Consider the following 13,106-nt stretch of genomic DNA (forward strand, 5'->3'; position numbering starts at 1 on the left):
CTTTCCCAGCACTGGCAGCTGCAGATCAATGATGACAGAAAACAGCTGATGCCTATCAAGTGCTTATTATCGCCAGGTACTCACAGGCACGAACTCATTTCTTACATCCACCGTATCAAGCAGGTACCATTATCATGTACCCATTTTACAGGTGAGGAAACAGAAGGTGTAAGAAGCAAAATAACCTGCCCAGAGGCATTACGTGTAAGTGGTGGAGTCAGGATTGGAACCCAGGCAGTCTGGCCACAGAGCATGTGTTCTTAATCGTCATGTCACTCTGCCTCTCAGAGGCCACTGGAATGTTTAATGAGAAGTGCCCAGGACAGTTTGAATGAATAAAGGAGTGACTTTAGAAATGAGTTGATGAGATCCCATTTAAAGAAACTAAGGAAGCGCCCCAGAACCTCCCCAAGGAGACCAACAAACAAATGGGAGGTAAAATGTCACTGAATCCCCTGCACAGGCCCACGATTTGGTGCTCTGCAAACACCGGAGCTAGTGCATTTCCCCAGGAGTCAAGGCAGGAAGCTGTCTGCTCTGGGCACAGAGAAGCAGCCGGTGCCTAGCAGAGGGCACACCATGGTGGAGGAAGGATCACGGTGTGGGTTCTCTCGGAGGCTGGAGCCCACGCTGTGCTGGAGGAAACGGTCCCCCGGCTCCATTCACACTAACCCAGCAACCCAGTCACCTTCATACCCATTTAGCACCTCCGGCCCTCTGACACAGGAAGATGACACTCTGGAAGGCAAATAAACAGTTTGCCTGGCTAGAAAGGATATTCCATTGCATATCTACAAACTGGCATTTGGCGTGTACCCCAGTTTTCCAGAGCCTGATAATCCTGGGTGAGTTCACAGGCTACTGCAGGCAAAGACCACCACCTCACGTGGCACCTTTTAACTGTTTCAGTACCGTTGACCCCATGGCCACACCCAGAAAGCTCAGGAAGAAACGTACAGGAAAACATTTATTTTCTCACAGCACACTGCGCCCCAGGCTCCCTCTCAGCAGAGGCACAGCTCTCAGAACGGCTCCATCCATGAGCCCACAGGCAGCCGGTGCCTGGGCTCTGCTCACACAAAGTTCTGGGCAATGGCCAGCACCTTGGAAAACTCGCCTTCCCTCTGGCGTAGGCTGGTGGGGATGGGTGTCTTGATTCGGGTCCCCACAGGGTTCCCGTTGTCCTCGATGAGGACCACGTTGTTAGAGTCGAACCTGGGGGTCATCCTGGGACCGGGCATACGATGCCCCACAATAAGCGCCTTTTTCTTCTGCCCCTTGATGGCCAGCAGGATCCGGTCGCCCACTTTGCCCACCCCGTTCTTGTTATAGACGTGGATGCAGCGAGGAGGGCGATGGTACGGGGTGTTTCCCAGGGCACTGTTGTCCACCACACGCACCCGCGTCATCTTCTGAATTGCACCAAGGCTCCCAGTGGTGCTGGCGGAAAAGGAAAAGAGTCTGAGGTCTGCATCTCTGCTGGTCAGGGCGCAGAGGCCTCTGCCAGACCAGGCTTGGCAGCATGCACATTAGCAGGGCCCTGACAGAGGCGGTGCCTGGGGAGGCTTCTCTGTGCCCAAGGCAGTGCCCTCACAGTTCTTCACGGCTTCTGCTGCCGGGTCAGGACCTTGATCTGGATGGGTTTTAAAGAGGACCTGATATTCTGTTACAACAAACTGCATGGCAGACTTAATTTAAAGCCTTCGGTTTCCAAAAGGCCTCTGAGGATTAAGGGAATACCTTATGGGCCAGGCCTCACCTACTGCCTAGCCTGCAAAACCTGCTCCCCCAGAATACGCTGATTACCAAATGCCCCATCTACATGTTGCTGAGAACCAGAAGGTACAAGTGAGTGTGTCTGCTAAGGGAGTCCTTTGACACAACATAGCAGAAACTGAAAATAAGTCAAGGTAACAATCTTTTGTTTTAATGCATTTTTCCCCACTATAAAGAGTACCTATTAAAGGCAAATAAGCTACTATTAAGCCATCTGATGACAGTGGGAATTCTAGTTTGCTGCCACTAGGACCCTAGTGCTGGTGTTCTCCCGGGTGACCCAGCGTCCTCTTCTCTAACTCCACATGCCTATCCTGGGCAAGGTTCTCTATCCCCATTGTTTCCAGCTAGTAAATTCCATCTCCAGCCCCACTTCTCTCCTATCCTTCGGTCCTGTATTTCCACTCCAACTCCTCACATGTCCTACAGATGCTGCAAACTCAGTAGGTCCTACAGTGACTTCATCGCCTCCCCCTGCAAACCTCCTCCCACTGCTGTGTTTCCTACCTAGATGGTGGCTTCTCCAGAAAATTCAGCTCCTGAGCCATAAAACTCTCTCCATCACCATCCACTGGCTACCCCGTTCTACTGACACCACTCCTGAACACCTCTGTCCTCTCCCTCCACCCCCGTCGACACTTCCTTCATCCAGCAGCTCACTCTCTTACACCAAGACTATTCCGTTAGTGTCCTAACCAGCTCCCTGCGCACCTCACTCTGCCAACCAAGAGCTCTTTTTAGAATATAAAACGGAGGGCACTCCCCTGCTCAGGACTGGTCAGTGGTTCCCCCACTGTATACACTGTCAACAACCTGGCCTCTACGTACCTGCCTTCTGAGGTCCTCTATCCTGCCACTCACACATTCACTCTGAGCCCCGATGGCCGGGAATCCCTGGAGCTCTCTAAGCGTGCCTGGCCTCTTGGCCCTCCCTGGGGGCCTGGACAGGACCTGCCCCCATGTGCCTTCTGGGAAGGCAGCTGCTATCCTCCTCTTTTCCTCCTCCTCCTCCATTAGCAGCCCCTGCCTCGGGCCTTCCAAAGAACTGTACAAGCCTCTATTATTATACCGGTCACATTTTCTTAGAGTTATTTGTTTCCAACTTTGCTCCCGTGGCCAACTGTGAGAACTCTTCCAGGGCAGGAAGCAATCCTTATTCATCTCTCTATGACCAAGCCTGGGCACAGAGCTCAGTAAACACTTGTGGAATGAGTGCACGAACAGGGCCAAAAGGCATGTTTGCCAACAGGAATGCAACCTGTGCTCTCCGCCCTGGCTTAGCATCTAAATGGGGAGGGGAGAGGTTGTCAAACTTCCATCATGCTTGAGTTTATGGTAATAAGTATGTGATTTAAAAATATATATATATATTCCATTTTTAACAGAGAAGGGTTTTCCCCCCTTTTATTTATATGTTTTTTTAAAAATGAAATATTATAGTTGATTTACAATGTTCTGTTAGTTTCAGGTGTATTAGCAATATGACTAAGAATGAGTATATATACTCATATATATCTAAAGTATATATATACTTTAGATATATATAAAATGTATATATATGCATATATATGTATATAGAGAGTATATCTGTATATATATATACATATATATGTATATAGAGAGTATATATACACATATATGTATATATAGAGAATATATATGTGTATATATGTGTGTGTGTGTTTATATAAAGTGTATATAAAATGTATATATATACATTTTCTTAAAAGAGAAGGTTTTAATACACTGGAGGAATGATAGGGTTGAAAGACATCAGATTCACTATAAGAGTCTGGCAAGGAGGGAGGTTTCATCATTCTCCATATCCATTCCCAATCCCGTCCTCAACGGCAATATCGCCTCCTTACCTATCCCCCTCACCTGGCCTGACCAAACCCCAGTTCCATCTATGCCTTTGGATTTCCCTGACCCCCAAGCCCACCTCCCTGAGTTTCCACTCCTACTCCAGTCACCAATACCCCACCCTGACAGGAGGGTTACTCAAAGACACAGCTTTAAGAACTTAATAGGAAAAGTTACCTGAAACAGCGTTGGCTCAGTGCTCTGCTCACGTGGGCGAAGGGGCCCCAGAGCCCAGTAAAGAAAGCCATGGGATCCCAAGATGGCAAATCCTGCAGGGAAAAAGGGGGGAAAAGGATTTATTTCTAAGTCATTGTCCATACTCAGAGCCAGTAGTTTTTGGTGTTTGGTGTTTGTTTTTTTTTAAAACTTTTGGGGACTTGTGTGGGAGATGGCACTTCGAGCACAAGATCATTAGTCACTAAATATAAATCTTAGTGGTTAAAAGATACGCAGATGATTAGAAGGAACTCCAGCTGCAATTTTGCTGATTCATATTCTAACTGGGGTCAGAGAGCTGGAATGGCCCACCACAGTTCTCGCTGTAGGTTACACAACAGCACAGAGAATGCCTTCATAATTATATCACCTCCACAGCACGAATCCTCTGGGACACACCCAGGCAGGAAGCACTTCCCACATCCTCCACAGAGGAAAACCTGCACACTGGCCCCTTGTTGACACTCGTGTGCCTCCTGAAACCAGAACTTTTACTCCCTGGAGGAAAGTAGATTATCTGAGCAGCTGCCCAGGTTGTCTGTCACCACATCACCTTTCCCCCAAATGTAAAAGCCAGAACACCTGGACAGCTCAAGGTTAGCAAAGTAGTGCCAAAGGATGCCCTTGCCAAGTCACTGACCAAGGCCTCTATTTGGGTGGGTCTCCCAAATGACAACGTAACACAGAAAAACTACGTACTCGCTGTACAGCAGAAACTAACACAATACTGTAAAGCAACTATACCCCAATTAAAAAAAAAAAAAAGAAAGAAAAAAAGAAAAACTACCTACCCTACACTGCAGCTGAAAGTGGGCTTTGGGAGAGCAAGCTGGAGACAAAAGAGCAAACGCCAACCCAACACTGGGTTGCAGCTTGCAGAACCTCAACCCTGTGCTCCCTAGCACCAACCTATATGGCCATCCCCAGGTTCCTGAAACACCTGGGCACCAGTGAGGGGAATATTTAAGAAAAACCTACAGCCAGCTGGGAATTCCAGCTGCAAGACATGCCTGTTTTCCACCCACATGTTTGGCTACAGAGGGCCTCATTCAAGAGCTCTGCTGAGAAAGCCTCTACCACTGTAGTATTTACACACGGCTTTGCCTTGCATAAGTTCAAAGCACCTTAGATAAGAGTTTATTTAATAATGGTGGGGCAAAACTCACTATTTACCTTCACAGAAATACCTAAACACTCCAGAAACGCTTATTAACTACAATTTAGCCTCAAACCTCAAACTTATTCGCCAGTGTTTTCCTTAAGACAACCCAGGAAGCGTTGGCCAAAATGTAAATATGATCAGAAACACGTGCAAAAGAAGGCTGCCTACTTACAGAACTACTAACATCTGACACACAGAATCAAAGACTATCAGATAAGGCCAGCTTTACCTTCACAGCTTGGTAGCCCTGGAGAAGGAATTATGAGCTTCGGCTTTCCCATCTGTAACGTGGGGTTTCCCCACCTGTAACACCTATTCACAAGACGGTCGTGAGGTAAGCCACGCAAAGCACAGAGCATGATGCCCGCACTCAATACACCCTCAATACCTATTTGCCCTCTCCATCATCGTCGTCATCACATCACGTCCCATTTCGAAGATCAGGAAACTGAGATACAGAGAGAGGAAGGGACTTGCATAAGGCCCCATAACTAGCCAAGGGCAGAAGCAGAACCAGAAGTGGACTCAGCTTAGGTCCAAGGGTCTTCCCTCCACACCCTATGGCCCCACTCTGCCGTAAAAAGCCCACTTCACACAGGAACTCAGGGTGAGAAGCAGCTTTGAGGGTCACCTGGTCTTTTTCTGCTTTCTTTCTTTATGAAAATGTATCGACTAGTTATAATGTGTCTAAGTGCTTTACATTATCGTCTCATTTAAGCCTCACAAAAACTATGAAATGGACACTATTATTAGCCCCATTTTATACAGGAGGAAATGAGGCCCAGAGAGGTTAGATAATCTGCCCAAGTCGCACAGCTAGGAGTGACAAAGCTGAAATCTGAACCCCAGAAGTCGGCTTCCTGAACCCACCCTCTGAATCAGCGCAGTTAACATGGTAACTTTAACTTAAATATTAGTATTTTTCCAACTGTTAGATCATCCTTGTTCCATCAAGAATACTGAAGTCACATGAACATTTTACTCAGACCTAACTCAGTGCTTGCTGAATCAACTGAAATGTAGACAAACACCAAGTGAAAGTCATTCACTTTCATCCAATTTAGGTTTTGAATACAATTTGAAGTGTAGGTGGCAAGAAGAGCTCCACACTCTGAGCAATAATGGAAAATTGGCTTTAAAAAAACGGAATAAAAAAAGTAGCTCTGAAAAGCAGTCCTTCTGGTCCAGGCTGCAGTTACGTCCAATCTCAGCCAAGACTTTGCATCTGATGCTGGCGGGCCCCTACTCTCACTCCCTGGGAGAAAAGAGGCTCCTTGGCTCCTCCAAAGAACCCTCAAGGTTAGTCCAGCGCCACCCACATTCCTTCTCCTGAGAATTGCAACATCCAGCCTCTCCACACTGCATCGCTTCCTCCAGAGCATTTATGTGAGTCCAAGAAGTACAGAAGTGCCTGGAGGCTTCCCAGAACTTTCCCAACTTGGGCATAACAAACCCCACCATTCAAGGCACCTCCCTAAAATCTACAGGGCAGCCTGTGCACAAACCACACCCAGGCCCCCTCTCTCTGCCTTGCTGAGAAGCCACCACCACAACCTGGGTCCATCTCTGCCCAACCAAACTGCCCTGGCCCCAACACACCTCCTGCGAGCAGCTCTGTGTAAGGCTACAGCATCTGCTGTCACCCCTCCTGCACACCAAGGACATCTGGGCGTCCTGTGCCAAAGGAACTCTCACTGTTCCAATTTTCACTATCCAAACTCAGACATGGAATAAATCTGGATTATTATTATTATTTTTTTTTTTGGAGATGAGGCTGATAGCCCTTAACATTCTAGTTCTTGCTACTCAATATCCACAGAAACCACAGAGATCTTGACAACATGGCATCTGAACTCACTATAGGAACTCAGGAACCACACAGACTCCGGATTTACCTGTATTACCCTCAAACACAAAAGTAATACATTCACGGCTGCAGGGAGCACCTCCATTTTCACAAGAAAAGACCAAATTCAAAGACTTTTCACTAGCTCTTTGGTGGATCTGATACTGACCTCCAGACCCAAAGGACTTAAAGACATCAAATGGACAGCAGTAAGCATTCCTATGAACTTGAAAGCATAAAAGAAGCAAATATACTTGTATATTTGTATACAAAAAAATCTGTGGTCCCCTCCACTGTCACCCCAGCAAAAGATCCCAGCAGGTCCTGACAGAGTGGGAGTACAATAAATATTTGTTGAATAAAATAAATGAGGTAGCCAAAAGAAAGACAGAGTCCCCCACCCACGGCTCGACACAGGGAAATCCAGATACTGTAGAGATCTCATCTGTATATCGGGAACCAGCACATCACATGCAAACATGCTTTAGGAGAACCATGGTGCTGGTCATGAGAGGATTAGCTCATGCTATGTCTACAGGCCCCTGGAATCATCTCCTGGGTCTGCTGCTTACACTGCCCACTGTGAAAAAATACCATTGCACCACTAAACAACTGGCTCAGATCAGGTAAGAGTAATGAGGGCTGCAATTTATTTCAAAGCAACTGACTGACCTTGATGTTATTTCCTAGGATAAATCCATCCTGTAGACACAGGCCCTGATTCACTTCAGATCAGTCTGTATAGAGTGCTTTGTCTCACAAGCAATGTTATTCTGAGTCCGGTGTTTGCACAGGAAGCTAACTCCAATGATATTTCCTCCTCTACTCTCACTCAGAGGAGGCCTGGTATTCGGAAGACTCCAGCGCCAGAGATGGCTGTTCATGCCACTTCCTGGTCAGCACTAGTACTGCCATCCACGTTTAGAGTGTGAATCATAACCTCTGGGGGTGGGGGGATGGGGAGGGCAAGAGAAGGAAGGCAAGAGAGAGTGAGAGAGGGAGAGGGAGAGAAATTACTTGATACAATCCAAGAGCTGTGCTTACTTCAAATCTTAGTTTAACTTTAAGATCTCCCTTCAGTTCTGGAGGCCAGGGAGGACTGTAGATTTAGGGACACACAGGTGAGTTTTTCACTTGGCATCACCTTATAGGTCCCATTGGAAGAACATTGCTCCGTGGGAGCAGGGACCGTGCCTGCCCCGTCCAGTGCTGCATGCTCAGGACCTAGAACAGTGCGTGGCACACAAATGGAGCTCAGTGAGTATCTGTTAAATGTATAAAATTTATCTGCAATTGCAATTCCTCCTCCAGCTCCAGAGAGGCTCCATGTTGGTGGGTTGGTGGTCTTTCTTGTGCCCTTCACCCAGGCTCCCAGTAACTTGGGGGAGCTTCCTAGACACTGAGAGCTCATTTTTAGCTAATTGTAATACATAGAGACTGAACTAGAAAAGCAGACAGAAAGAGCCTGATGCTTTGTGAAAAGTTAGAAAGTACCATTACTTGAACTTTTAGGAATCAGCAAAATGTTGTACTTAGTATCACAGATCCACATATATTTATACATTGTTTCTAACTGAACAGTTTCCATCTTTAGGTGCCTGGCATGTTTCATAAATTTTAAAGGCCTTTCAAGAGAAACAGGTTCTAAAGAAAAGAGACAAAATAAAAAGTTCAGCCCAACTGCAAAAGAGTGTTTAAAGGAGATTCTGTTAGTAAGTGACAGAAGTGAAAAGAAACACTAGGAGAAATCAAGTGCAAAGCCCAGCCACAAAACGGACAAACTCTGCCTAGTGTAAGGGTATAAATGTCCTTCTTAATTAAAGCAGGAAAAAGCAGAGGCCTGGCACCTTCGAGGAAACAAAAAACAAAAGGGAACTCCCTGGACCCTCTGCCCTGTCATGCTGACAGCCCTTCCCATCTCCTGCCGGTTTCACCCCAATCATTCTGGACCAAAAAGTACTCTTATTTGTTGCTTAAATACTCATTACTGATTTGTCCCGGAAGGATTCTCTTTCAGGAAGTTTTGTGAATTGTTTAAAAAAAAAAAAAAAAATCTTTTGTGAGTTTTTTTAACCTCACATAAGTATACATGTTACAGTTCTCAAAGTACTTTCACACAGATCACTTTCTTGGTTGATTTCATTCTTGAGCACCCAGTGGAAACAGAAAGATAAATAACAAAGAGCAACAGTTTGAGGAGGGTTGATTCCTAAGGATTTTGAACAGTTCTGAAGGTTCAATAGAGTAAGTGCCATTTCTCAGGTGAAGAAATTAAGTCAGAATTGCTAAGCGACTTGTCGTCTTGTCCTAGGAAGGGAAGCAGGGTAGAAGGCTGTTTCTACTACACCCTGCACAATACTTGCCCAGCTAAGGTGCTTCTTTAACCACTAATAGACTTCACAGAAACAAAAACACCCCACACAGTGCAAGTATTCTTTCTCCTCTCTTAAAGCTGCCACATCATCTTTTAAAACTCAGGAATTAAAAAGCTGTCTTTTCAATAGATATCTGCACCACAAACAGCACAGCCTGGGACCAATCTGATTCTGATACATTTGCAAAGGTGTGAGTTTTCACAGGGTTACTATCAAGAAGCAATAGCAATCCCTCATTAGCACCATGGGCTGTTTCTACCATGGCTACCAGTGAGGACCCCAGGTCTCAATCTGGTTCACAAAGAAAAAAACGTTTCCAGGGTTCTTGTCTCTATCTGTTGGTTAACTATACGTGTTTATTTACCTGTATATTTGTTTGCTCCACCTTGTTACAGATTTAAAATCGTGGTTCTTAAAAATATCTGACAGTTCTCCATTATTCAAGGTGGTTTTTCAATGTGTAGATCTTACCTATTTCTAGCTTTGCTCCCCTGCCATCCCCACCTCACAGGTGTGCAAACACCTATAGTTCCAGAAATAAGTTTATAACATTATTGGTATGGTCTAACTCAGAAAAACTGCACAAGGCAAAGGTAAATTCTACTTAATCACGTACATATTTCTTTCCTATTAGTACCTCTACCAAGCCAGTGGCAAGGAGCCAGGTTTATAGAGATGTCAGGTGGGCAGGCAGGGGGATGGGGGTGGGATGAAAGGCCCAAAGAAAGGGTATCTCCTCCACCCCTCCTCCCCTCCTTTCCTGCCAAGTCTGTTTCCTTGGAATCCACTACTCCAGGCCTCAGTGACTGTCAAGCAAGGGTCATTGGTAAGAGCAAAGAGGCTAGGAAATGAATGTGTTTTAGCTGCACTCACGTAAGGGATGGTTTTTCAAGTGGGAGAACCCCTCTCTGAATTAACCAGTAGGGCCCAGGTCTGCAGCATAAGCAGTTTGATTCCCAGATTCTGACCAGGGAGAACAGTCTCACTCCCTGATTCTCAGGGCAGCACTATGGGTGTCTCTTTAAGATCACTCAGTCCTGAAAGTGTTTTTCAGCTTAAAGTAGACTAGGAAAAGTACTCCCTTGTTTCTAAAGACATAGATGATTTTCTTTTTTTTAAGTTTTCGACAAGGAGACTTTCTCACTCTGAGCTGTGTTTCACTGGTGAATAATAAGCTACCTGGCACTTTTCTTAATAAGAGAGCATATTACCTGACCCAGAGCAACATTTCTGGGATCTGAATCATAGCCCTCTCCTACAAGCTGGTTGCCATTGTTAATACACATGTAAAATCACACCAGGGTGAACCAGAACAAACCAGTGGCCTCTAAAAAAGGATCAATTGTAACCTGATTTTTGAGACCCTCCCAAGTTCCCACATGGCCATAAGAACTAACCAAGTAACGAAAACAACAGGAAAATCCATCTTATGTGGGTCCAGGTGTCATAATCCCCCAAGACGGGAGTAGGGTAAGACAGGTTTCAAAGGACTCTTGCATCACGTAAGATTCTAGATGATGAGGAGAGTCTAAATAATTATGTTCAGTGCTCAACAGAGCACCTAAAAAATGGACTCCAGGGAAGGTTTTTACCCTTCATATTCAGGGGCACTAATAAAACATTTTGGCCATTGTTCCTTCACGGATTCCACCGTGTACTTCATTCAGTTCTCATTTCGGTCTTTCTGAAATGTTTCCTCTTCTCTCTGTCTGTTAGTATGTGGTGACCCTAATTAGGCACAGGCAGAAATAGATCTGGAATCCACCACATGTTAACACGCCTAACTGCATTATTAAAAAGATCCTCAGGGGTCCCAAACCCAGGTAACTCCGGACTCCCATTTCCATTTTCCACACATCCATGACAAGGGCTACTTGGCAATGGATCACACCAGATTTACAGCCATAAAATCAACACAACGTGTAAAAAGTTCCATAGGAAATATACATCCAAGAAGCTCTAAGGGCAAAATGGACAATTCCGTAAAAGGGAAAAACAACAACAACACATATAGGACAGATTCCTTTTCATCTAAATGTCCTGCTGCTACCCAAAACAGCTCCCAGAATTCAAACCTACAAAGACTCCTCTCACCAGGCAGTCTACCATACACAGCTTAACCCCACCTCCCTTTCTGGCCTTCTTAGGAAGGCAATCTACTTACTTCCTACCCCAACAAAATCCTTGCTCTTCCATTGTACGTATTTCCATGAGTGAAGGGTAAACTGTCTTCTAGCATAGTAACCTCCCTGAAAAAAGAGACCCACTCTGCTGTTTATTCTATATCCCTGGCGTGCTAACTGCAACCTCATGGACAATTTTAAATGACTCTAAACGCAGGCTGATGAAGGCAAGAGCGCAAACAGGAGAACACAGGAAACCAATGTGTTTCGAACTTTTCTGTGACACACAGAAACGCACTGCATAACACCTCCTAACACACTCACACACACTCACACATGTGTGTACCTGAAGCAAGTGTCCAGAAACAATACTTACCCTTTTACTAAGTACAATGCTCTCTGATATTTTCTATTTTACTTCATTTTTTCTTAAATGATAGCCATGATCCACCAAAGTGATTTCCAACTAACCGACGGCACACTCAGTTCGAATGGGAATTCAGTTTGAACTGCATCAGAACCTTACAGCTGCATTACACAAGCTACTAATGAACCCTTGAAAAAGCCAGCAGACAGCAGAGACACTGGTCAGCCACAAGAACCAGACATACCCAGGTAGGCAGTGCCTTTCCTCTGTCCAGCAGCCCAAGCTCAAGTATCTCCCAACTTCCCAGCTTTTCCCTAGTAACCCGAGGTGACTCTGTCAATATGCTCTTTGGTTAACCTCTTTATAAATTGAGCCCATCAATCTCTTTGGGTGGCAAAGTTCATTTACTGCCCACCGTGAAAAGCAATACCTCCTTTCTGTCCCCAGACCATCCCCCATCAAGCCTGAAGGGAAGAGAGCCTTCCAGGAACCCACAATTAAATGGAAAAGTTGGTATTCCGTGTGCCTCTGTGATCTATTTTGTGGGTAACGTACAGGAATTATGCACACGCGCAGACGCAGACACACACACACACACCTCTCTCCTTCCCCTCTCTCTCTCTTCCTTCCAGCCTTAATCCCTGGCAGGTGCAGCCTCTGATGAAATGGGAAACCAGGGAAACCCCTGAAGCCAGGGTAGCCACTCATAGGCATGACAGTGAAAGCGGTGGACTCACTCTCCACACCACAGAAGCGCCTGGCAAACGAGTCACAAAGTCATCTCAAGACCCAGACTGGGAAAGAAAAGGGAGGAACAGAGAAGTAGACAAACCCGAGGAGCCATGCCAGAGTGACCGGCCGAGGCCACCTCGTGAGACCTAGCGGCAGCCCGCCCAGTCCCCGGGAAGGCAGGTGAGCGCAGGCCAGGGGCACGGGGTCGCAGTGGCCACCGGCGCCCTCGCCGCCCTTGGGGGATGGGAGGGAGGAGGGTCCGGGTCAGAGGCCTCGTTCCCCGTCGGGACCCTCCCACTGCCCTCCACCCCCAGAGGGCCCACGATTCTCGCACTACGGCCCTTCCTCACCCATCCCGGAGTGTGCGCCACCCCTCCTGCGGGGAAGCAAGGGAGAGAGGAAGCAGCTAGTTAGGAGAGTGACGTCCCCCCCGCCACCCCACTCCATACCGCCTTCGCCGCCCTGGAAATATCCTGCCGCGGGCCCTCACAGGCCCAGGGCCGCCTTCCCCCTACGCGGCCTCTCGCTCTGCGCCTGCGCGTCGGACCCAGCTAGGCGGACGGCGATCTGAGAGTGCGCCCGCTCCTTGCGTGTGCCGGCGTGGGGGGAGGGACCTGCGCGGCCCCGCCCCCTCATCCTCCCTCTC

At 46.8% G+C, this 13,106-nt stretch overlaps 1 protein-coding gene across 1 annotated transcript; it reads right to left on the reverse strand.

Moving 5' to 3' along the window:
• Positions 1 to 991: 991 nt before the first annotated feature.
• MRPL14 (mitochondrial ribosomal protein L14) lies at positions 992 to 13,022 on the reverse strand. The gene is made up of 3 exons (XM_007458286.1): positions 12,910 to 13,022; positions 3,817 to 3,908; positions 992 to 1,440 (listed from the first exon to the last, which is right to left on the reverse strand). The coding sequence occupies exons 2-3, from the start codon at positions 3,885 to 3,887 to the stop codon at positions 1,074 to 1,076; spliced, it is 438 nt and encodes a 145-aa protein (XP_007458348.1). The 5' UTR covers positions 3,888 to 3,908; positions 12,910 to 13,022; the 3' UTR covers positions 992 to 1,073.
• Between the last annotated feature and the right edge of the window lie 84 nt (positions 13,023 to 13,106).

Source organism: Lipotes vexillifer, unplaced genomic scaffold, assembly GCF_000442215.2.
Source record: "Lipotes vexillifer unplaced genomic scaffold, Lipotes_vexillifer_v1.1 scaffold4, whole genome shotgun sequence".
In the NCBI taxonomy this organism is placed as follows: Eukaryota; Metazoa; Chordata; class Mammalia; order Artiodactyla; family Lipotidae; genus Lipotes; species Lipotes vexillifer.